The 24,184-nt window shown below is 45.4% G+C and overlaps 2 protein-coding genes and 1 pseudogene across 2 annotated transcripts; 2 read left to right on the top strand and 1 right to left on the bottom strand.

Annotated features, from left to right (window-relative positions):
• Positions 1–2,243: 2,243 nt before the first annotated feature.
• LOC119767943 lies at positions 2,244–3,444 on the bottom strand (annotated as a pseudogene).
• A 796-nt stretch (positions 3,445–4,240) lies between these two features.
• Positions 4,241–23,873, top strand: LOC6042519. Its single transcript, XM_038257999.1, has 6 exons — positions 4,241–4,473; positions 4,533–5,176; positions 17,386–18,028; positions 18,086–21,433; positions 22,328–23,572; positions 23,638–23,873. Exons 1-6 carry the CDS (start codon positions 4,378–4,380, stop codon positions 23,752–23,754), a joined length of 6,093 nt encoding a protein of 2,030 aa, XP_038113927.1. The 5' UTR covers positions 4,241–4,377; the 3' UTR covers positions 23,755–23,873.
• Positions 11,047–12,769, top strand: LOC6042520 (cytochrome P450 4d1). The gene is made up of 2 exons (XM_001870633.2): positions 11,047–11,740; positions 11,806–12,769. The coding sequence occupies exons 1-2, from the start codon at positions 11,106–11,108 to the stop codon at positions 12,704–12,706; spliced, it is 1,536 nt and encodes a 511-aa protein (XP_001870668.2). The 5' UTR covers positions 11,047–11,105; the 3' UTR covers positions 12,707–12,769.
• Positions 23,874–24,184: the final 311 nt, after the last annotated feature.

Here is a 24,184-nt window from a genome sequence, read left to right as displayed (position 1 = left end):
CCGCGGTGGGGCGCTCTAAAATTCTTTGTGTAAATATGGGTATTCGGTGCCGTTGCTCCGTGCCATACTTTCATACACTTAGGAGCCCATGCTAGTGGTTGGTACTCTTGTTGGTACTTGCAATAGAGTTATCTAAGCCCGATCTCACGCACACTAGCACGCCATTTGTTTTGCTGGTCGGTACAAAATTTAACCTCAATCTTGTTCGTGTACGTACACGCAATACATGCGCACGTAGATAACTCTATGGTGGCCGACAGCTATAAAGTCAACTTCGTTTTTTTAAAGTATAAATAACAAAATAAAATAAAATATGCCCGGACCGATGGTGCAGGGGTATCCTCTCACCAAGTTAGCCTGGGTTCGATTCCAAAAGCTCCCGGTGGCATCTTTCGAGACGAGATTTATCTGATCACGCCTTCCGTTGGATGAGGAGGTAAATGTTGGCCCCGGTTTAACCTAGAGGTTAGGTCGTTAGCTCAGTCCAGGTATAGGAGTCGTCTCCCTGGGTCCTGTTTCGGTGAAGTCGCTGGTAGGCAGTTGAACTAACAATCCAAAGGTCGTCAGTTCGAATCCCGGGGTGGATGGAAGCTTGAATCTAAAAAGAGGTTTGCAATTGCCTCAACAGTCAAGCCTCCGGACACCTAGTTTCGAGTAGGAATCTTGCAATCAAGAACGCCAAGTCAGTCAATGCTGTTATAATATCTTATAAAACGTTCGGCACTACCGCGGGAAAACCTGCAGGGACTTTCTTTGCATTAAGAGCTATCCAAGGTGTGGTAGACTGCGAGGAGCAGTAACCAGCTCGGAGCTCGAAATAAAGTAGACAAGTCGCCTTGATGTTCCAGCCGAAAAAGACTCATTTTTGTTTATTTGAACTCGGGTATTTATACTAGTCAAATTTGTTGCATCACATGTAATTTGAGTGGTGACACTTACGTGCTACAGTATAGACTTCTGGAGTTGGCTTGTACTGGGTTGAACCCTTGCGCTGGCTCAGCAGGAGTCAGCGTCCCGGCCAATTGTCGATGAACCAAAATATGGTTCGAAAAAGGCTATACGCAAGCATCAGCAATTATGCTTGCGCCAAGTGGTTCTAACTGTGTGTGGGCTCTACAGCCAGGCAGGGTTTGTGTTTTGAAAGACAAAACCTGGTCTTGTTGTGCGAGGTCCGGGCATGGTAATAAAATTAAGTGTGAATGGGTATGTTGGGAATGCAGTGGTGTTCAGACCGAGGGGGATGACACTTCCGCGCTAACCGAGCGATAAAGCTTCCTTTTCAATCCTTTGCAGCGTTCACTTTCATCTTTCCGCTTTATATTGCTTTAACTCGCGTTAACCGCGATAACTCGCTTTTTGGCTTACCTTTTTTTGCGTTCGCGCATCAGACTGCTCGATTTTTTTGACAGCGAGAACTGTCAAAAGCAAATGACAGTTCTCATTGTCAAATGATTCGAGCAGTTTGTTTGCTTTTTTTAAAGAAAGGTCTCAGGGGGAGATCATCCGTCGGAACCGTTCTATGCGTTCCTGTGCCTGCTTGGGTCTCGTTCCACTAGTTTGAGACGGTTCCACCACTGGTTCTTGAGCCATTCGTCAGTCTCCCGGTGGAGAAAGCCTTCTCAGGTTGAGAAAATTGCATGAAACGAAGGCGCGAACCGGCCCCGAAGGGCACGATTGAAACCGATTTTCCAAAGCGCCGATTTTCTGACCTGAAGCCATCGGAACGACGGATGTAAGTTAAACAAATCTTTGTTACTTGTAACTTGTCTTTAACAATCATTTATTTTCCAGCAGAGGAAACTTTCGAAACATACTTCGACGAATCTGGTGGGTTTGGAGCTGGGCTAAGCAACACTACACAGAGGTTGCCGAGCAGGACGATTCTGTGAAAAGGTATGAAAATACCGCCGGCATGAAGGAGCTGCTACCAGTTCCTCAAGGAGGTTCCAGTGAATCCAGATACTATTCCGACTGCGACTGAACAACTATGCTAGCCAGTACGGTGCAAGTGCTAGCAGCGACTACCATAACCGCTTCCCGGACTGCCAGCGCAAGGCGTAGTGATGCATGAAGCAGTGCCCCTCCTATCTCGTGAAGGTGATTGCAACCCAAGTCTGTGCCAGGGCTGGGGAATCTTCATATAGTGCCGCCCTGTCAAGGTGGTCATTCATTGAGCAGCTCAAGTTTGTCGGCAAAAAGTTGAGGTTCTCTTATTCTCAAACAAACAAATCTGTGATCATGTATTCAATAAATTTTGATAAATTGTAGTGTGATGCATTTGCTTTTAGAAATAAATCTTCCGTTGACGAAAACCAAAACGTTTAAAAAAATCATTTTCATTATTTTATTAAATTTTTGTCCATCTGAGAACACAGCGGGCCAGGTTGTGACCGAGGTGGTTCAGACGCAGCGGGACCTTGAGACCGTTCTCGATGCGCTTCGGCTGGTGCACACTGGGCTTCTTGTCTAGCAGGAAACCCTCGTCCAGGAACGATTCCTTCAAGCAACCGCCGGCATCGACGACCAGCTTCCTTGGCAAAGTACTCCTTATGCTGGGACATAATCTTCGAGCTGAGCATCGTCCGGGCAATGTTCATCAAATCCTCCCGGAACTTTTTCGCATCCTTCAAGTTGTCCTGAGCCGCGGCAATCAGCACCGAACGTGCCGCCTGCGTGGCCGCTCTTCACCCGGCGATGATAGTCTGCGGGTGCAACTTTTGCTCGATCAGCTTTTCCACCACGCGCAGCAACTCCGACGCCAGAAGTCACGGAAGTCGTTTCATCGCCAACCTCATCGTCCTGCACTCGACTCATGTCCACGAGGATCTTCGCCGTCGGATTTTCTACGCCGATCGCCTTCAAAATCGTCGCCTCGTCGTTGGTCTCCTCAACCTGGCCAGCGCTGCGGCCTTGCGCCACCAGAATCTTGTCCATTCTCTTCGGGCCGAGTGTGCTCTTTTCCAGGACGCCGATGGCCCCACAAACGAGGACAGCCGGGCGATTTCGCCCTTCTCCTCCTCGGCAAACATTTCGGCGATTCGCTGGGGGAAGTTCACAATCAGGGCAAAAGCTGGTAATAAATTTCCCTTGATATAAGCAGCGTGGTGGAGCGCCGACACTGGAATGGCCCAAGTCTAGGCTTATCTACACCCAAGCGCGTCGATTACCTGCCTACAAAATTAATAAAAATCAAAACCAAAATCTCTTAATCACACTACTAAAAAAAACATTACCCAAAAACTTTGCTCCTCCTTGAGTTTGCGCTAGGATTTCCGCCAAAGTCCGTTTTAAGCACTTGATGTTAGAGCCGCCGATCACACCAACACACCGGGAGTAAAGTTAACTTTTCCGGTCATCAAAACGTGCACCGAGGACGGTAGAGCCGGCGAACACACCGGAGCAAACTTTTCCGGCCGTTGAGAAAAATCTCAATTTTTGCTTTGTTTTTTTTCTTTCTGTCAAAACTGCTTGAAAAAACCAAAACAAATACCGAGTTGCCAAACATGACCAAAAACTGCTCGACGGCAAGGTTGCAAGATAGATTTCTCTGGTTCAAAAGTCGAGCAGACGCTGGTCGCTTTAACTCGCTTTAACGCGCGTTAACATGCGATAACTTGCTTTAAGGTGGCGTTATGTGAAAACACGGCACGATGAGTAGCGTTGATGCTTTTCGAGCTCGTTTTTGTGCGTTTTAGTGTGTTATCGCGGAGTGACGTCCCCCTCGGTTCAGACTATTACACTGTAGAGCGAACAAATTATTTTATTAATTGAAATCTGGAGTTTTTTTAAAGGTCCAATAAACCCTTGAATAAACCAAATTTTCAGTTTTTGCTTTTTGGGTGTTTTTTAATACCACTGACTCAAGACGGTTTCAAAAACAACCAAAAAGCAAAAACTTGAAATTTGGTTTATTGGACCTTTTAGAAAAAAAACACCAGAAATCAAGCAAAACATTGTAATAGGTCCGAAGCCGAAGTGTAAACAAAGAGTCTATCCTGCTCACGTCAGTTGATGTTTACATTAGGAACGAGCATGATAGACTCTTTGTTAACACTTCGGCTCCGGCCCTAGGGCTATTACAATGTTTTGCTTGAAATATAAATATTAATTTTACATTTTACATCTTACGCCATTCCGACTTGCTAGGCTCGAGTTCCACCCCTGCACCGCATCGCTAAAAACATCGCACAGTTGGAGCGCGCTTTCAATTTCATCGCATCAAAACAAAAATTTCAAACAGCAGCGATTTGACGTAAACACAAACGGCTGACGGTTTTAATTTTCTTTGTTTAACGAATTATTTTGTGAAATTTGGTGCTAGATTTTGATTTAAATTTGCATTTTTAACTTCTATGTGTTGATATTTTTGTCGCTGAAATGTGGTCCAACTTTGAGCTAGTGTCGATCGAAGACGAAACGCTGACCAGCGCCTTTTGCACCAACGGATTGTTTCGGATCTCCAGCGAAGAAAAGGTTTGCCAATTTGTAATCCGGGTTAATGGCAAGATTTGCTATGAAGTGTGTGTTTCCAGGTCGAAAAGCATCCCCGCGTCACGGGAATCCTCCAGAACTGCCGGTTGATCATTTCGATCGACAAGGGGCTGGTGCTGTTCCAGGACGAGAATCGGTGCAACGATGGCAACTTCCTGGACGCTTCGTACGACATCGAGTGTCTGGCCGCTTCCGAAAGTGGTGATCTAGTTATTTGCGCGCTTGCCAATGGAACCATCTCCGGGTTCCACGTCCGAGGAGTGAATCTGTTTACCATCAACGTCCACCCGGACGACATTAACCAGAAGCAAACCTTTGCCGAGATTCGTCCCATCAACGGCAGCTACTTTGTCCAGTGTTGCATGGGACCGGTCTACCAGCTGCTGATTGACGAGGATAAGGTGAACGAAACGATGAAACAGCTGGACAGCAGCACGATGGACACGACGCTGAACTTTGATGATTGCATCACGGTGAACCGGGTCTTCGAGAAACATCTGCGGGAACCGGTGACGAGTTTTGCACCGATGGCGAACTATGACCTGGGGAACGACACCGTGCACGCGGTGGTGATGTCCGCCAGCACGGAGTCGATTTACTTTCAGCGAACGGAGTGCTTCGAGAAGATTCATCTGAGGCCGGAGTATTGCGGGATTAAGCAGCTGTACAATTTGGTCCATTTCTAGTGAGTATTCTAGTTTCATAGTGTAAACGGGTGAGTTCAGGTAGAAAATCATTCTGTCCTTAGCGGAAAAATGTAAGCCGTAAAACAGTAATTTTAACGTTGAACAACGTCTTACTAAAAGGTACTTGGATGTTATTCCGAAAAAACATGAGCCTCTATAAAGATGATTGTTGATTTCTCCTAATATCCCGTGTCCGTGCCGTGTCCATTTATATGACAAACAAAAAAAATTTATCCGTTTATAAATATTTTTTTTTGAAAATCGGCTTTCGCCATGCACACGGAACCGGTTCAACAAGTCTTCACCAAAATTTTAAGCCGATTTGGTCCAAGCAGTGTTGAGTGTCATTTTTTGAAACTGCCAACTTCAAATAGTCGTCTCGGCAATAATATAACCAAATGTTCTTAAACTTGTTTTGTTAATCGTATAATTTATATTTTTATGCTCCGAAAACAGATATCAAAAAAGTTTATTTATGTGCTCTAACCGTCTTTGGCGATTTACATGTTAGTAACCCCTGAAGAACCAATTATAAAAACGGTAATCAAATGGATTAAGGAGGTATTAGACTATGGCAAACAAATTCGCACTTTTTGTGTTTGACAGCTTGTCAAACTTGCAAACTCGCAAACAAAGGCAAATGTATGCAGGCTGACGTTTCTGCAAACAAATGCAGGCAAACTCGTTTCCAAACTAACAAACTTATTTTTAATCAAACTTTTCTGCAAACAGTATGGCGGACAGGTACACCATCAAACCACGAACCACTATTGAAGTTGTTAGTTTATTTGTCATAATCTAATACCTCCTTAAATAAAACGGTTCAAGTTTGATCAAAAATAAAAAAATGATTCGAAATTGATTTAATTATTAAAATAGCAATTTTTATTGACATTAACATAAATTTTACAGCATTACCCATTTTTTTAATAAATTAAACAAAAATGTTATTTTAAAAATTTCTATAAATCAGAAGATATTTTTGAGTTCTGTTTTAATAACACTTAAACCTAGTAATTCCTTGGGCATGAGTAAGGACCTCGACGCCGTTAGCAATGTTGGCTTTAAAATAAAATTTCGTGATAATATCACTTCCCCCCAGCCAACATTTTTGCCATGCGAAGCGGGCCTCGACGCTGTGTCTAGGTTTAATTCCTAGCTAGGAGCCATCAGTGTCTTAAGAGGTGGTCCCAAGGCCGAGTAGGAGTTCATGAAGCAAATTAGTCGTCTCCCACCCCTTTTAAATTGAAAAATGAACTCTGAAACCAGCGCTAACTCACAACAGAAACAGAGGCCTCTTCTAGGCATTGTAGGATAGAATAGATTTTGAAATTTATTTAAAAAAAATATTATTACGTAGCATTTTGATATGTCAAAATTTCCATAGAGTCTCGGTCAATCAATAGTGCGATGATATCGGACAAAATTCGTTAATCTGTTGAACTAACGGTTTTCGGATTATGGTTGTATCGACCATTGTTGATCGCAGCAAGCCTTGATCGGGATCGGTTGGCTGAAAGTTTTGCTCCGCGTTTTTTCATGTCTTCTCGTTCGAAATTCTTTGCTTGTGGTGTGTTCCGGTACGCGTTATTCAAGAATGTTCCGGATGGGTCAATTTCGCGGGTCGATTATCCGGTTCACAGAATCCGTGTTGTACTTCACCCGTGATTTCACCGGAGTTTGGTGGATTAAAGTGGAACCAGAATTCCGACGGTTTTTCGGAGATGTTCGCGTGGATTGGGCGTTGTGACATTTTGACGTGAAATCTCGGTCACCAAACAGTGTTTTTGAAGCCGGACTTTGGGTGTTAGTCTGAAAACAATGTTCGTCTCAAGTGACTGAAAATTGTGAAATTGCTCGATTTTTTCGAGTTTATTTTGTAAAATTGTGAAACTTGATTCTAAATCTCAAAATGGAGGTGTTAAAAACTGTGCCTGCTGCTGGTAAAAATTTTGGTGTAGGAAGTGGTGGGGGTGGGGAGGGGGGGGGGGGTTTAAGTGGAAGTTTCTCAGGCGAGGAAGAAGCAATTCGAGGTGGAGCTTACTCCGGAGAAAATCGGGGCCAGGTGGCTGTGGAAGCTGGAAACCAGTTCAACGGCGACGGAGGAAGTCATGTCTGTGGTGGATCACTTGGCGGCCACATCCGGCAATCCAAGAGATGCAAAGGAAGCGGGGATTTACATAAGAGTTTACGAAGCTGGATGGATGATCCCAGAATTTGGTGAGAGCGTTCTAGTGTTGTCCCTATTATGGAGCAGCCGTGGCTGACTGGTCACGTTTTTCGCTTTGTAAGCGAATGATCCTGGGTTCAATTCCCATCTGCTCCCAACAAGAAAATTAAGGAAATATTAATTTTTGAATGAACGAAAAATCAAAGTCGCTCGAACCGGGGTTCGATCCCCCGTCCTTTGGATTGGTAGAATAAGGAATACTATTACTACAAACTATATACATGCTGGGCCTTTGTCCATTTGACAAGGGCTCGGAAGTTCTAAATAACGTTTGAATCCGATTGATGCAAACGTTCTTTAGGGCGGGGCTTGTCGATTCAAGCTGAGGTACCTCGCGCATGGCTAGCCTGCGTAGAAATGGGTCACCGAAGCTCGGCAGAGCTAACACCGTCCAAATGCCTATGCGAGTTATTTGCATGTATAGAATGCAAAATTTAAAATACATGGAAACAACTCAATTTGTAAGAAGCGACCGCGTGGTCCCGTTTGGTTGGTTGCACACACACACACACACACACACATGGTTGTATCGACCATTGTTGCGAATCGAGGGTCTACTGGAGCCTTGACGATCAAATGGAGCCTAACATTTCAAAAGGGCGCATGGGTTTTGTGAACAGGAGTGTGTCTCCTTCACTCAAATGACAGTTTACATAAGGTATAATAGAGATGCACTCTTGTTTGCAAAGCTCTATGCCCTAATGAAATGAATGGCATGAAATAGTCGTCTTAATTACTAGTGTTCAACTTATGAACTGTTCATTTATGTTTATTGGTTTTTGGAAGCGGCAAGACTGGTTTAAAAACAAGATCCTTTACCTTATTTGGCGTTATAATAAAACATTCGGGGATTTGAGATTAAATTTACTTTCAGACAGTTTAGTTTAGGTTGTTGATTAAAGTTAGATAGTTTTCCGTAGATGAATAATTGGACTTAAATGATTAGTTGATTTGAACGAAGTGTAACATTTCACAATTCAGAGGTCGCTGGTTCGAATCCCGCGGCGGGCGCTCTAAAATTCTTTGTGTAAATATGGGTATTCGGCGCCGTCGCTCCGTGCCATACTTTCATACACTTAGGAGCCCAGGGCGGCGAAGTCCTTGTAGATAAAAAGGAAGACACTAGTGGTTGGTACTAGCAATGGTGGCCGACAGCTATAAAGTCAACTTCGTTCGTAACATTTCATTGGCAGATCTGTTTCTAGTTGTAATGTACGACAAGACTATTGACGGACGTGACAGGTCGGCAGTTAGTTTTCATCTTTTTTTCTCTAGTATTTTTTATTTCCTTTAAATTTGGAATACATCATAGGTTTCTTTTGTATAGATCTCCGATTAGTTACATTTTCTTATTTAATTAACTAATAATTTAATTTATTCCGGACCTTCTTACTTTGAATCACAATTTCAGATTTTCTTTATTCAGTGTTAAACTTAGATTACCGTAACTGCTCAAATCATCCAAGTTCTTACTACTCACATCAACACTAATTTTCTTTCACCTCCCCCCTCCCGATCCCCTATATCTTCCGGTGGTGTTCATTTGGTATGCAATACTAGTTCGGCCACTACCCTTTTTTCCACAAGAAACCGGACTTGGACTGACTTGAGGCCGCGTCCCCCACCTTGCTCCGTAAAACGAAAACGAAAACGAATAACACTTAAACCTAGTAATTTTGAGAGTGGCCCGTGGCTTAATGGCTACGGCTCCCGCCTCATGGGCGAAATGTCCCGGGTTCAATTCCCGACCGTTCTCCTTGAAGTTATTCAACTATAATTGAAGTTTGAATATGAACAAAAAACCCCCAAAATATTCCGTTCACTTTTAAAAGTCGCGTAGGTTCCCCGCACTTTTGCCACTAGTGAACAACAAAAACATCCTCTCCCAAATCTCCACGGGACTGTATGGGCATAGCCTTGGAGCACAGTGTGGAAATTTACGTTCTTAGATATTTTTGGTTGTACAATCAAATTGTCTCGGAATATTGAACTGATCGTTGTGGCACCCCCTATAGCGTGGTACAGACCCGTTATGCTTCTTCTTGAGGTAATTTGAACACTTCTCTACCAAGCTCAGTATGGTTTCATACCGTTCTAGGGTATAGTACCTGTTATGGGTCTACCAAACTTAATTCAACGAAATTGTGCATTTTACAAATCTCCAACCACCGGTACCGGTTGCACAATCCCATTGCAAAAACAATCACTAAACTGCCACCAAATCAATAAAATAACTGATTAATGTTAAAAAGTCCATCGCGGAAAGCATGGATATATTTACGGTAGGGTAGAGTAGTCATCAATGAGACACGGGGAACAATGATAAAATGGCTCTCACAAGTCGTAGTTTCAACCAATCAGGCTTATATTTTGGGGAAAGGTGTGTCTACTGGATACACGTCTGCCATAATAGTGGCTTTGGTTATGGACGCTCCCTTGCAAAGTTATTCATAAATATTTGATTGTGGAGTGTAAAAGTAAATTATGACTGAAAATTACATTTTCGCTCATAGGCTGCCAATAAAACAAAAACTAATATTTTTCCAAATTTCTTTCGTCATTTCATAGGGCATGAGTTGGGCTACAATGGCCTTTCATTAGATTTGACCAAAATTAAGAATATACGCAGAATCCAGGGCTGTCTCATTGTTCCCCACTCTTTTCAGCCCAAGGGTAACAATGAGACACTTTGATTTTTCTTCATTAAACTTTTCAAAATCTAGGGAAATCCATCAAAATATGAATTGGAAGTGATTTTTGGCATATTTATTGAGTTTGGACTTCATTTAGCCAAAAATATAAAGTTTTTTAATATAAATAAATGGATTTTACTAAATTTAAATACTTTTTAGTATAACTTTTGTTACTTGAAGTTTCAAGTTGGCAAAATTGCTTTAAAATGTTCAAGGCAAGTCATCTGCAATAGAACAATACCAAAACAGAAACAAACAAAAGTATTGATTTTCGTAGAGTGTCTCATTGTTCCCCACCTGTCTCATTGTTCCTGCCAAGTGCGTCTACAATGAGACAGTTGGATAGCTCTGACTGTAGAGGTCGGATCGATCTCATATTTTGGTCAATGTTAGAACACATTAAAAGAAAGAAATTGCAACAAAAAGCTCATTAAAACATGCTGATGAAAATAATATAAAAATCGTTGAATGTTAAAAACCAAAAGTGTCTCATTGATGACTACCCTACCCTACATTTGACACTTTTACAAACTGTGACAGTACGTCAAAAAAGTTCGCACCGTGCTTCGAGATTTCAACCAATCAGAAGGTAGGTCGAAAATAGGCACAAACAAGTTCGTATGCTAGGAGCAATAGACCCAAAATAGGGACAAAATGGTTTGGTTTTTCTGGCTTATACAGCGATGTAAAGTATTTTTATCAAAAATATGATTATGTATTTTTTAACTTTGCAAAATCATCTTCAACTTAACAATGTCATCATGAAAATCTTGGTGCAACTGCACTTTTTAGAATAAAAATAAGTTAAATTGCATTGGCAACAATACCCACCAGATTCGAACAGATTAGATTAGTAGGTAGTGAGTGCTTTAAAAATCAGCTGTTTTGATATACCTTCTACCTAATACACGGACAACCAGGTCGTTATCTGCTATTCTTTCAATTAGCATTCATTCAGCACAGCGAATCGCCACTCAGTTTCAGCTAATTCTTTGAACCGCGAAGATGTTGGCGATACTTGTGTCCGCGTTAATCGCCGTTCTCGTAACCTGGGTCGTGACCACAACCGCTCGTCACCTACTCCTGGTCCGGAAGCTGCAGAGATTGCTGCCAAAATTTGGCACCGTTCCGTCGGTTCCCGTGCTGGGCAATACCTTTCTGTACCGGAAGGATCCGACCCCTCCGGGAATCTTCGCCACCTTCTTCGGCTTCCATCGACGCTACGGGGACGATCTGATCACGCAAAGTTTGTTCAACCAGCCGGTGCTCCAGGTCACCAGTGCACCGGTGGTGGAGCAGGTCTTGAACGCGAAAACCGTCAAGAAATCGATTATCTACGAGTTTATGAAGCCGTGGCTCAACGAGGGACTGATAACGGCGCTTGGGAAGAAGTGGGCCCAGCGACGGAGAATCATTACGCCTGCGTTTCACTTTAAGATTTTGGAGGAGTTTCTTGACATCTTTAATCGTCGGTCGGAGGACTTTGTGGGGAAACTGCGCACCCGGGTGGGCAAAGGAGACTTTAACATCTACGAGGACGTGACGCTGTGTACGCTGGACATAATTTCCGAGTCCGCAATGGGGGTCAAGATTAACGCGCAGGATAATCCCGACTCACCGTACGTGAAAGCGGTCAAGGAGTGAGTATTAGGGGTTGCTTGTTTGTCTTCTATGAGGTGTTATCGATGTTTGGCTTTTCTTCTAGAATGTCCAACATAATCTTCCGAAGGCTGTTCAGCATGATGCGAGAGTACAAAATCTTCTTCCACCTGCAAAAGGCTGCCCAGCGTCAGAAGGCGGCATTGGCAGTCCTGCACAGCTTTACCGATTCCGTGATCGTTACCCGGAAGACCCAGCTCGAGAGTGAGCAAGCCCGCGAGGCAACTCAGCAAAAGCTGGAGGAAACCGACATCTACGGCAAGCGTAAGATGACGCTACTCGAACTGCTGCTCAACGTTTCCGTCGACGGTCACCCGCTGAGCAATGCCGACATCCGCGAGGAGGTCGACACGTTCATGTTTGCCGGCCACGACACGACCACGTCCTGCATCAGCTTCGCAGCGTACCACATCGCCCGGAATCCCGCAGTCCAGCAGAAACTGTACGACGAGATGGTCCAGGTGCTAGGACCGGACTTTAAAAACACTCAGCTGACCTACAGCAACCTACAGGAACTAAAGTATCTCGAAATGACCATCAAAGAAGTGCTCCGCATCCATCCCTCCGTGCCGGTTATCGGTCGCAAATCCGCCCACGATATGATCATCGATGGCAGCAAAGTCCCGCCGGGAATCGACGTGGCCATTCTTATCTACGCCATGCACAACAATCCTGCCGTGTTTCCCGAGCCGACCCGCTTCGATCCCGAGCGGTTCAACGAGGAAAACAGCAGCAAACGACACCCGTACGCGTACGTTCCGTTCAGTGCCGGAGCTCGGAACTGTATCGGTCAGAAGTACGCCCTGCTGGAGATTAAGGCCACACTGGTTAAGCTGCTGGGTCACTATCGGCTGGGGGCGTGCGATCCGGCCAATACGGTGCGCATCAAAACCGACATGACGCTGCGACCGGTCAACGGGACCTTTGTGAAGATTGTTGAGCGATGAAGATGTGCTTTTGAAAAACATGCAAATAAATGAATAAAATTTGTTAGGCGGACTTGCATACAATTTTCATTATTTCTTTATTTTTACTTTTTTTGCACGAATTGTGGTGCTACAAATAAAGACGCATATAATAAAATCAATTCCTTCTACCATCCCCAGGCACGGGAAATTAATAGCGCTTGTAGGGACACTTCGCATAGACGCCCTTGTTCCGTCAATATTTAAAATAAAATGAAGCTAACATTTTGAAAATGAAATGAAAAGCTACAGCTCAGTTATTGAGCGTCCAGTCGAACAATGTCCAGTTACCGAACAAGTGGGAAAAGTGGGGCACGAGGAAAATGATTAGAAAACAAAAAAAAAAGAAAAAACTAAATTTAAAATCTAAAGCATAACTTTCAAAATTTGGAAGCAAAAAGTATCACGAAACGCTTCATACATCAAAACAGATACAAGAGTTGGACAATATGGGAGTTGTTTCGGATTTTCTGGGACTTTGTCAAAAAGCTTTTCAGTGCTTTCCATTTTAGCTGAGATAAGATTTTTACTTAATAAATAAATTTCCCTTAAAGTACTACTGATTACAGGGCAGCAAGTAAGCAAGAAGGTTAAAGCTGCCTGAAGTAAATTAATTATCAACAACAACTACTGATTACCAATCAAATGCAACCTGAAGCAACAAAATTCGTCAAAAAACCGCTGAGATATGGCTATTTCCGTAAAAAAATGATCCGGTGCAAGTTCCGGATTTTCGTCTCACTAAGCTTTTCGACATATTCTTATAAAGGAGAATGGGCAAATTTGGTCCAAGGATGTACACGAACGGGGCCAACTTTTTTCGAAAGATCTCGCCGAGACATGAAAAAAAGTCTTCTGGACCAACTCTCTAAACCCCGGGGTTCAAAAGTTACAAGTTGTTGAAGTTTGAGCATTTTGGGTTAAAATGTACAAAAAATCGTATTTTTGCTATTTCTAAAATCATTTATAAAATCTCTATTTCATTATGGATTTTGATTTTCTTGACTTCATTCGACGCGTATCAGCAAAAACTATGAGTTCTGATATGTCTTAGCATGATTGAAACATGATTTCTCTTGTTTTTATCCGTTTGAACCGTTTGTGCAAGAGGCATCCCATTGAAACAAGTCGAAACTTCAAGGTTTTGTAACAGCCGTAGACCTACAGATCATAACTCCAGGAAGTCCTTGGATGACCCAAGACATCCTAACAGATAAGCAAAGTAGTCTACCACACTCACTGAAGCTATGCGGGTATGTTCCGTTGTCAAAACCGGTCGACATTTGGATTATTACGGTAGTAGACCCACAGATCTTAACTTCAGGGAGTCCTAGGAGAACCCAGGACACTCCAACACATCAGCATAGTAGTCTACCATACTCACTGAAGCCATGCGGGTATGATCCGTTGTCAAAAACCGCCGACATCTTGCTTGTTACGGCGGTAGACTCACCGGTCTCAACTCCAAGGAGTTCTCGGATGACTCAGACCATCCCAATAAGTTGTTACAACATTGCACTGAAGCCTTCCATACTCACTGAAGCAGTCTGGGTCGGTTCCGGTTTCAAAACCTTGAAGTTTCGACTTGTTTCAATGGGATGCCTCTTGCACAAACGGTTCAAACGGATAAAAACAAGAGAAATCATGTTTCAATCATGCTAAGACATATCAGAACTCATAGTTTTTGCTGATACGCGTCGAATGAAGTCAAGAAAATCAAAATCCATAATGAAATAGAGATTTTATAAATGATTTTAGAAATAGCAAAAATACGATTTTTTGTACATTTTAACCCAAAATGCTCAAACTTCAACAACTTGTAACTTTTGAACCCCGGGGTTTAGAGAGTTGGTCCAGAAGACTTTTTTTCATGTCTCGGCGAGATCTTTCGAAAAAAGTTGGCCCCGTTCGTGTACATCCTTGGACCAGCTCCCATACAAATTTGCCCATTCTCCTTTCCCTAATATGTTTTTCGCTTACATTTCTGCCTTCCTCTATAGGCTATAAAATCATTCGAAAATTGTACCTCGTAATTTGACCTCATAGACCTACCTTCACGTATACCTATTAGGGTGGGTACGGATTTTGAAAAGTTCTCAGATCAAGTTCTGGTGTGGTTCCCCTTGTAGGGCATACCCATAGGGACTCTCACGCCAAATTTCAGCTCATTTGGTTGAAAACTGGCATGTCTCAAGCGAGTTCAAGTTTACATGGGATTTACTATGGGAAATTTCGAATTTTCGTTCATTTGCTTCTACAGGCCTGGGGAAAACATGTAGAAACTTCTAGGATGGCCAGAAATGAGCGGAATCGTCTGGAGAACAACTTTCCCTAAGAGACCAGGTCGATTCGTTTAACCCCCATCGAGCTCAACGGCAATACATCCGGGGTTTTCGGAACCAACGGTTTTCCCCCAGAAAAGCATCAAATTTTCCTTAGCATGCTATGAATGCTTGATGAACACCGCGACGCCACATGTCAAACAGGCTACCACGTGGACTAGCATCGCCTATAAAAAAATACTTTTTATTTCTTTTTGAATTATAGAATTATCATTTATGGAGATCAGGATACTATTTAGCTGTATTCTGAACCTCCAAAAAAAGAAAAAAACTGTTATGGTGCAAATTTTACAATCACGTGGTAGCTGTTTGGTCTCGTGGCGCAGGGGTAGCGGCTTCGGCTGCCGATCCCGATGATGCTATGAGACGCAGGTTCGATTCCCGCCTTATCCACTGAGCTTCTATCGGATGGTGAAGTAAAACGTCGGTCCCGGTTTCTCCTGTCTCGTCAGAGGCGCTGGAGCAGAAATCCCACGTTAGAGGAAGGCCATGCCCCGGGGGGCGTAGTGCCAATAGTTTCGTTTTCGTTTTTTCTGTTTGACATGTGGCGTCGCGGTGTTCATCAAGCATTCATAGCATGCTAAGGAAAATTTGATGCTTTTCTGGGGAAAACCGTTGGTTTCGAAAACCCCGGATGTATTGCCGTTGAGCTCGATGGGGGTTAAACGAATCGACCTGGTCTCTTAGGGAAAGTTGTTCTCCAGACGATTCCGCTCATTTCTGGCCATCCTAGAAGTTTCTACATGTTTTCCCCAGGCCTGTAGAAGCAAATGAACGAAAATTCGAAATTTCCCATAGTAAATCCCATGTAAACTTGAACTCGCTTGAGACATGCCAGTTTTCAACCAAATGAGCTGAAATTTGGCGTGAGAGTCCCTATGGGTATGCCCTACAAGGGGAACCACACCAGAACTTGATCTGAGAACTTTTCAAAATCCGTACCCACCCTAATACCTATCGACTCAGAATCAAATTATAAGCAAATGTCTGTGTGTGTGTGGCGGGATGTTGATCAAAAAATTGTCACTCGATTATCTCGAGACTGGCTAAACCGATTTTGTCCGTTTTGACTTCATTCGATTCGTCTTGGGGTCCATTTCTAATTCTAGCCACTTTCAAAGTTCAACTCTATGTTGTGCTAACACACTCTCTCTTTTAATTTCTCGGTATAATCCATAAACCTTGTTGGTGTGCTAGAGTAATAGCAGCGTAATCTACAAGCTTACTCAGAAATAATGGCAGCGTAAGCCCCATGCTCACTCACGATGCCGACATTTTGAGGTTATGTTGAAAATTGCATGCATATTTTTTTTTTGCACGAATTTTACTGCCGTTCTACGCATAATTGTCCCATGTCAGTTTTGGACGATTTTGACTTTATGACATTTTTAAGTCTAGTTTGATGTGCACTTTAAGAAAAACACATAAAATCTGGTAGTTTGTTCGGAAACTCATTAAAAACAACAACAAGTCTGTTTGTCCCATCGTTGAACTCCTACGCATAATTGTCCCACCAAGTATTTTCTTACACGGAATCATTAGTTTTACTAAGCATTATATCTTGTTTACCTGTTGTATAGCAAGAGAATCACAAATAAGTGTGATAAACTGCTAACTGGGGTGATCAGGGACACATAGGGTTAATAGGAACCCACGGGGCAATTATGCGTAGAAACACAGAAATCGGTCGAAAAATTTCAATCGCGTTTTTCTCAGTTGCACTTTTTTGAACATGGGACAATTATGCGTAGAACGGCAGTTTAATGCTACAAATACCGGCGTATAAAATTAAATGGTTTCCCTCCTCCCTCCCCAAGCACTGGAAATTTGTAGCGGGTGTAGGGACACTGCGTATAGACGCCCTTGCTCTTATAGTGAAATTGGCGTAGTTTATCTTTACTGAATTTTATGGATGTTAGAGTCGATGAAAGTGTCATTTGAAAATAATTTTCAAAAATTTGCTTGTCACTTCCACCGCTTTAACTACAAATGTTTTGAACCGGAAATAGGAATGAGATCTCCGGATTTTTCGAAACTTTTCACTTTTGAAGACAATTAGGTAAATAGGTTAAAAAATGACAGCGATCAAAAACGCGTCCGACCACGGGCGCAGACTGCTTTGATAAGCCCTTAGAATTTTTTTTTTTTGAAAGTGGGTCCATGTGGTCAAATTAAAAGCAAATTTCTAAGTGATTTTATAGCCTTTCCACAGCGGGAATGGCAAAAATTTATGAATTTGGGATCCAGATCGTTCTTGCGTCCTTAAAAAAAATAACTCGGTATATGAATTATTTTTTCAATGTCTCCCTTCCCTTCCAGCATCGCCCTCACCAACAGCGGCCAACTGCTCGAGGTCTGCCCGGTAACCAAGCTGGCCTCCGACCTGCACGTACCCTACAAGGTGGACGATTTCATCATCCTCGAGTGCACCGGCGACGTCATCGAGCTGCTGCTGCTCACGAAACCCGACCTGAACGGCACCCGCCTAATGAAGATCGTCGACTTTCCCTCGATGAACTGCAAGTACGAGCTGGACATGGGCGAACACGTCTGGCTGGTCCAGCAACCGAAGAGCGCCCTCAACATGTACTACATCACGGGAAATGCTCGCGATCAGCACCACGTGCAGGAAATCGAGATGAAGATTCTGTCGGAGACGCAACCGGCGCTGCGGCTGGACAAGCTGATCCGCAAGGGACGGCTGGACGAGGCGGAGGAGTTTGCCAAGCAGTTCGATCTGAGTCTGCAGCCGATTCATCAGGCTCGGACGAAGGCCCTGTTGGCGGACATGGCCGCCAGTAAGAACGCTTCGGCGGATGAGCTGGAGGGGATGTTTGGGCAGGTGATGGAGGTGCTTAACCTGATTGAGGATCCGGCGTTTTTGATGACGGTGAGGATGGCGTCGATTCCGGAGCGGAACATGAAGCGACGGTATTTGCGGTTCTTGCTGGAAAAGGTTGATGTGAGTATGAATTTTTGGATATCTGTGGGATATCATAACGAAGGCTTTCAATTTCAGACCAACTCAGACGAAGCGACGGAAATCAACGAGCAGCTGCTTCGGCTGGACACGCTTCGCCTTATCGACCCGTACGAGGTGGACGCCGAGTGGCAAAACTTCCTGTACCACCAGAATCTCACCAAGCACTGCATCCAGCTGTTCAAGACGGACATGGCCGCCGCCTGTCTGATCTGGTCGCGCCACATCTCGTCGATCATCCTGAGCATGGACGCGTTGAAGATCACCAACGTGTTAAAGTCTATTCCGGAGGGTACGCCGCCGCTGCAGCTGATCCAGTGGTTGATGCACTTTGTACCGCCGATTCTCCAGCACTTGCCGCAGATGATGCGTATTTTGGTGACGTTTGTGATTGGGAAGACGAAGGCACTCCAGTTTGCGCCGTTTTGGCCGAAAGTTGGGTTGACGTTCATTGATGACGTGATCGCGATCTTCAAGGATGTCAAGTTCCCGATCATGGACATGCGGCTGCAGTACGAGACGAACATGGACGAGATGCAGAATCTGAGCGATGCGTTGCGAAATCTGACGATGCTGAAGGAGAACTTCAGCTTGAACGCTAGCATTGATAACTTTTTGCAGGAGAGCAAGGAGCACACGGCGTTCCGGCTGCTGCAAATCGTTCAGCTGTCCAATTTAAAGCGACTTGTGACGGAGTTCTTGCAGCCTATGTTTTTAGGCCAAGAGCAGAAGCTACAAGCGTCGATCATGCGTTACATTCAGTTCTTGATCTCGAATCAGAACACCAGCTACTGGGAGGATCGATCAGTCACCCTGGTCGAGATGATCCACAACGAAGACAGTAAGCTCAACTACATCCTGGACATCCTGAAATCATCCCCAGTCCCGTGGTCTCAGGTGATCGCTCCCCTCGCAAGGTACGCCCACTCGGATCACCCGATCGCGGCCAAGATCCTGATTGAGCAGCGCACCCAAATGGTCAAAATCATCAAGGTCAAGTACGGCTGGCCAGCAAAGAGCCAGGAGTGTCTGCGGATGCTCGCGAATCGAGTCCTAAAAATGCGCGACGCCAACATGCTCAACGACATCCGCGAACTCACCGACTCCGCCCCGGAGATCTGCTACGCCGTGGACATGAACGTAATGCTCCGTCTCGCCGAAAGCAGCGAGTTCGTACCCGCGCTGCGCTACATTGACGGATTGGGCGAGATACGGCGCCAGGAGTGCTGCCAAGCGGTAGTCGAGATGATCGTGCAGATCTTGGACACGAGTCCAGCGAATCCGCACACCGAAAGCTACGTCGAGTTGATGCGAATGCTCAAGTCGCGCTGCACGGCGTTGACGCAGTTCGAGGTTCAGGAGATGCTGAACATCATCAGCTTGAGGGGTGAGTTTCAGCTGGACGTGCGCCGTGAACACCTGGTCAACGAGAGCGATCGGCAGCGACTGTTGGAGGTTGGGATTGGGAATCATCTGGAGCGGATTCGCGATGATCGCGAGGGGTTCGTGCCGGCGTTGCTCGGAGGCTTGAAGCGCTTGGCGGATGCGTTGATGTACGACTTCTTGGAGGCGCTTTATGAAGTGCTGAAGCGGATCGGCAATATCCACGTGAGCTGTACCGTGCTGTCGAAGGTCGCGGAAATGATCGACCCGAATCACGAGACTCACGAGAACATTCACCGCTTGGTGGCACTCATCGTAACGCAGCAGATTAAGTGCTTCGAGGACTCCAGCTCCGGTTGGGAGGTCGATCCGATGACCTACCCGCTTGCGGATCGCCTTCTTCGGATGTGCTACGACGAATCGACCGTCAACGTGGTTACAAAGCTGGAACTCCTGCGCTGGGTAGAACTGGGCGCTAACTACTTTGAAGGAGACGTCCTGAAAGAGTACGGCAAGCGATCGATGCTGCCGGAGAAGGTATTCAAGAACCTGTACGAACCGACCTGTGTGAAGAGCGCTCCTACACGGAAGAGCACGAAGCGTGACTCCCTGTCGACCTTCAACGTAGTCCACACCGAAGAGTGTAACATGGAGGTCGCGACCAACATCGATGACCAGGAAGCCACCATCAAGTGCATCGGACAAGCTCTCCAGGTGGTCGTGGCGAGTCTTCAAACCGACTGCATGGAACCGCCACATCGATACTTCCACGAGCTCATGGCTCCCATCGATGGAGAATCGGTCAAGAAGGAGTGCCAAGCCACACTAGAGTCGCTCGTTCGCCATAAAAAGTACCCCGACGCGGTCAAACTGGTCCAGTTGGTACTCTCCTACGAGCCGGAAACCGGCCCGATCATCCCGGCGGACTTTGCCGAAAACCTGCGCCGCAAATCGCTCAAATACTTCCTGTCCCAAAAGGAACCGGACTTTAGCATGGCCGTTTCTGTGCTTTTCCACTGCTTCTCCCGCGACAAGTGTCTCGAGTACCTCCGCGTCAACATGGTTAACGAATCCCAGCGGGCCGCCTTTCACACGCTGCTCGAGTTCTACTACATCAACATCGGCGAGATGGAGCGGGCCGTCGAGGAACGTGGCCACCGGATGCGCTTCAACTTCTTCTACGAGCTGTGCAAGCTGGACCCGTCACTCAAGACCAAGAAGAGCCTCGCCTTCCACAACATCGCAGACCTTACCAAGGAGATGAAGAGCAAGGTGTTGAGCGTGGACTTGTTGCGCAAGATGAGCGAGAACTTCTCTTGGGACTACCAGCAGGTCCTAGTGTCTCAGGTAGTCACCATCCTTGGCATGCAAGAACTCGAGTTCGACGTCCAACAGGACAACTTTGGCAAGGAGGTCGTTGTCATCAAGACCATGCCCGAGGACATCCTGCGTCAGTGCCAACCGTACATCAACGAGGTCACTAACCACGTTCTGCTCGGCACCAAACTAACCAAATTCGTCGAGGAGATGAACTTCTACTTCTACGAGCTGTACCTCACCGTCCTGGACATCTTCTCCCAAATCGAGCAGTCCACCGAGGAAATGACCGCATGGAAGCGAATCCTGGTCTACCTCCGCGACGGAATGACCGCCAAACGTAGTCATCGCGCCGGCCAAATCGAACTGGACGCCTGGCTCAAGCTCCAACCCGACGGTGGAATGCTACCCAAAATCGCCAAATACCGACTCCCGTTCCTGCTCCTGATTCGTCACCCCCTGAAGAGTCTCCTCAAGGAAGAAATCACCATCGACAACTACAAAAAGATCCTGGTGCTCGTACAGCTTAAGGCCCAACTCGAAAGTATGGACCCGATCGAGCTGCAGGACTACTTCTGCAAGTCGGCCGTCATCAACTCGATCAGCGAGTACAAGATCCAGGCGGAGGAACAGTCGCCGGCCACCGGGTGGCACCTGCAGCCAGTCAACAATGCGTTCCTGCAAGCGGTAAGTGACACTCTGGCCGTCCCACCACTACTATTTGGTGTTGTCTTAATCCATCCTCAAACCATGATTTTTTGTCAAACCTTTTTGATACAAAATCCAGCTCAAGTCTTTGACGGAATGCTAACTTTGTGGTTGTCCCAGCCCAGATCTTTCTTGAGGGTGTCCCACCTCAATCACAACTGATCGTGTAGGCACTTCTTCAGTCACGCAACGGTCAACCTGAACAAATCTGAATTAGTTAATGCATTTAATCATGAAGGCGTCTCATCTTTTCGAAAACTGCACAAGCGGTTGTCCCACCAGCCTCGTATCGATATTTTTTATTGGTATTTTGTCTTTTGAATGATGATTGCTACGCTGCTGTCCTCTCGATTCTCAAAGGTCTGAGGTGGGACACCACTTTACAGAATATCCACCGATCGCAATTTAATATAATTTTGAGGTTGTCCCACCAAGGACAGTTATGAAACATTGTGTGTATTCCACCCAAAGCATAATTGGTTAAATTAATCAGACATTTTTAAAGGTTGTCGCGACATTCACAGCTGATCACGTCTTCTGCCGGTAACATAATTTGTTAGTGTCCCGCAAAATTGTTATGTTTATTTTTTAATATATTAAATTGTGGTTGTCTCACCACTTTAACCGCTAATATTCCTTTTTGACACCTATACAAATTCACTCGATTTCGCACAACCCCACACCCGAATCTCTATACACTTTGATCTTTTAATGGTTGTCCCACCATACTTCTTACTCGTTACATGCTCACTACTTACTCGTTCTAAGGCGATATTTGGGTTATTTGTACGGTTTTTCTACGCTGACATCTCCATCGAAGTATCAAATTAAGTTTTACAACACCTCGCTTTGTTTGTCCCACCCTCTTTGCAGATCCTGCGCGTGGTCGACTGCGTTTCGGACCAGTCCTCGAAGCTGTTCATCCTGTACTACGTGAGCAATAATGCGCCGGAGGGCGCCGACCAGGTGGAGGCCGCCTACGAGTGCTACAAGTTTGCGCGCCAAAACGAGGACGCGCTGGCGGCGAACGCGGACGCCAAGGACAAGATGGACAAGATCATGCGCAAGTATCCGATCTTCAAGACGCAACACCTACTGCTGCAGTATGGAATTAACGACGACAAGCTGTTTGCGCTGATCAAGAACCCGAGGGAGTTGATTACGGCGCTGTACAGCGATACGCTGCAGAGGAAAGTGGACGTCAACGGGTTGGTGGGTGAGATAGCCAAGTTGCACAGCTTGGACATTGACGCCATACAGGTTAGCTTGATCCAGAAGTGGTTATCGATTCTGGGGTCGACCAACGATTCCACTGGGGATATGGAGGAGACGCTGTACGAGGATCACAACATGTCGGTGGAAGATTCGGATATTGCGGCGTCGGCCGATGAGTACGTCGCCAGGGCGCATTACATTCTGAAGAGTTGGGACAAGGAGCAGAGTGTGCAGTTTTTGATTTCGCAGCTTTGCACGGGAGATGCCGGGGTTGACACGAAGAAGCAGCTGCAGATCTACGACTGCTTCAGCAAGCTGATCGACGATCAGTGCATGTCCTACGTGCAAGAGGACGTCTTCAATCCCAGTCACTACATGGTGTTGAAGTGCATCTACCTGCTGAAATCGCTGGGCTTCAACAACCTCACTGTGAATAAGTTTGAAGAAACGGAGAAGATGGGCTTGCTGAAACGCTTGTGGACGTCACACGCCACCAACACCAAGGGTCTGGAGGTGATCGCGTACGTTTGCCTAGGCTACAACATCTTCGTACCGCAGATCTGGAACGGTGTCCTGAAGCAGATGGCCCGCACCAACATGATCTCCCACCTGGCGATGCTGCTGGACATTGTGTCGGCCCGCGAGCAGCTGACAAACCTAGAAGGCTTCCGAATGGCGTGGGAAGCGGTCATCAAGGCACCCTTCCGAAACGCCGATCGCGTTCGATCGTTCGAAGACGACGCCCAACTGGCCAAATCGTTGATTCTACTGCAAAAGTGTCCAATTTCGGCGTCCCTTAACCTGGTGGACATCGCCGAGGTGTGCATCAACGCGAACCGAGTCAACATGGCGGCCGTACTGGTGCCGTATGCCGGTGAGAACCAGAAGGCGGCATTGAAGAAGGTAAGTGACATCAACCGCCTTCTAGTTCTTCAAAACTAAATGATTCTTTTCTTATTCATAAATAGCTCATCCAGAACAACCCGGAACCGAACCTGCGCCAGCAGGTGCTCGAGCTGGAAGAGTTTGGCATCGCGTCCGTCGTGACGAAGGCCGTCTGCAGTGAGCTAAATCTGCACAAGTGATGATCAGTATTATGTGTTACGTCCACAAATCCCCGTTTTGAGTCTCAGAAGTGTTTAATTGCCAAATTTTTAACATTAGCGATAAGATTTCTATAAACATTGAGCAGAGCTAACATGAAGAAGTGAACTTTTGTCGCGAGGAAAGAAAGTCCCTAATCTCAAACCAAGAAAAGTGGAACGGGAAGCGGAAAGAAAAATGATTGTGAGGAGAGCGTTTCTACAGGAAGATGAAAGGTAACATGGGAATGACGACAGAAGTTGGACATCGAATCTATCCTGTTTGCTTTCTTTTCAGATTGGGAAAATCTTTGTCTTCGCAGGTAAGTGAAAATAGTTAATATTTGGTTACTTCCGAATCCGCCAGACGGTAACTAAACTGAAGGATTGACATGACCCTTAGCATGAAAACACGGACCCGAATTGGATCATG

The sequence above is a fragment of the Culex quinquefasciatus genome, chromosome 2, assembly GCF_015732765.1.
Source record: "Culex quinquefasciatus strain JHB chromosome 2, VPISU_Cqui_1.0_pri_paternal, whole genome shotgun sequence".
Taxonomy (NCBI): Eukaryota; Metazoa; Arthropoda; class Insecta; order Diptera; family Culicidae; genus Culex; species Culex quinquefasciatus.
Note: the sequence above shows the minus strand (reverse complement) of the source record. Positions and strands in the feature narration are given on the sequence as shown.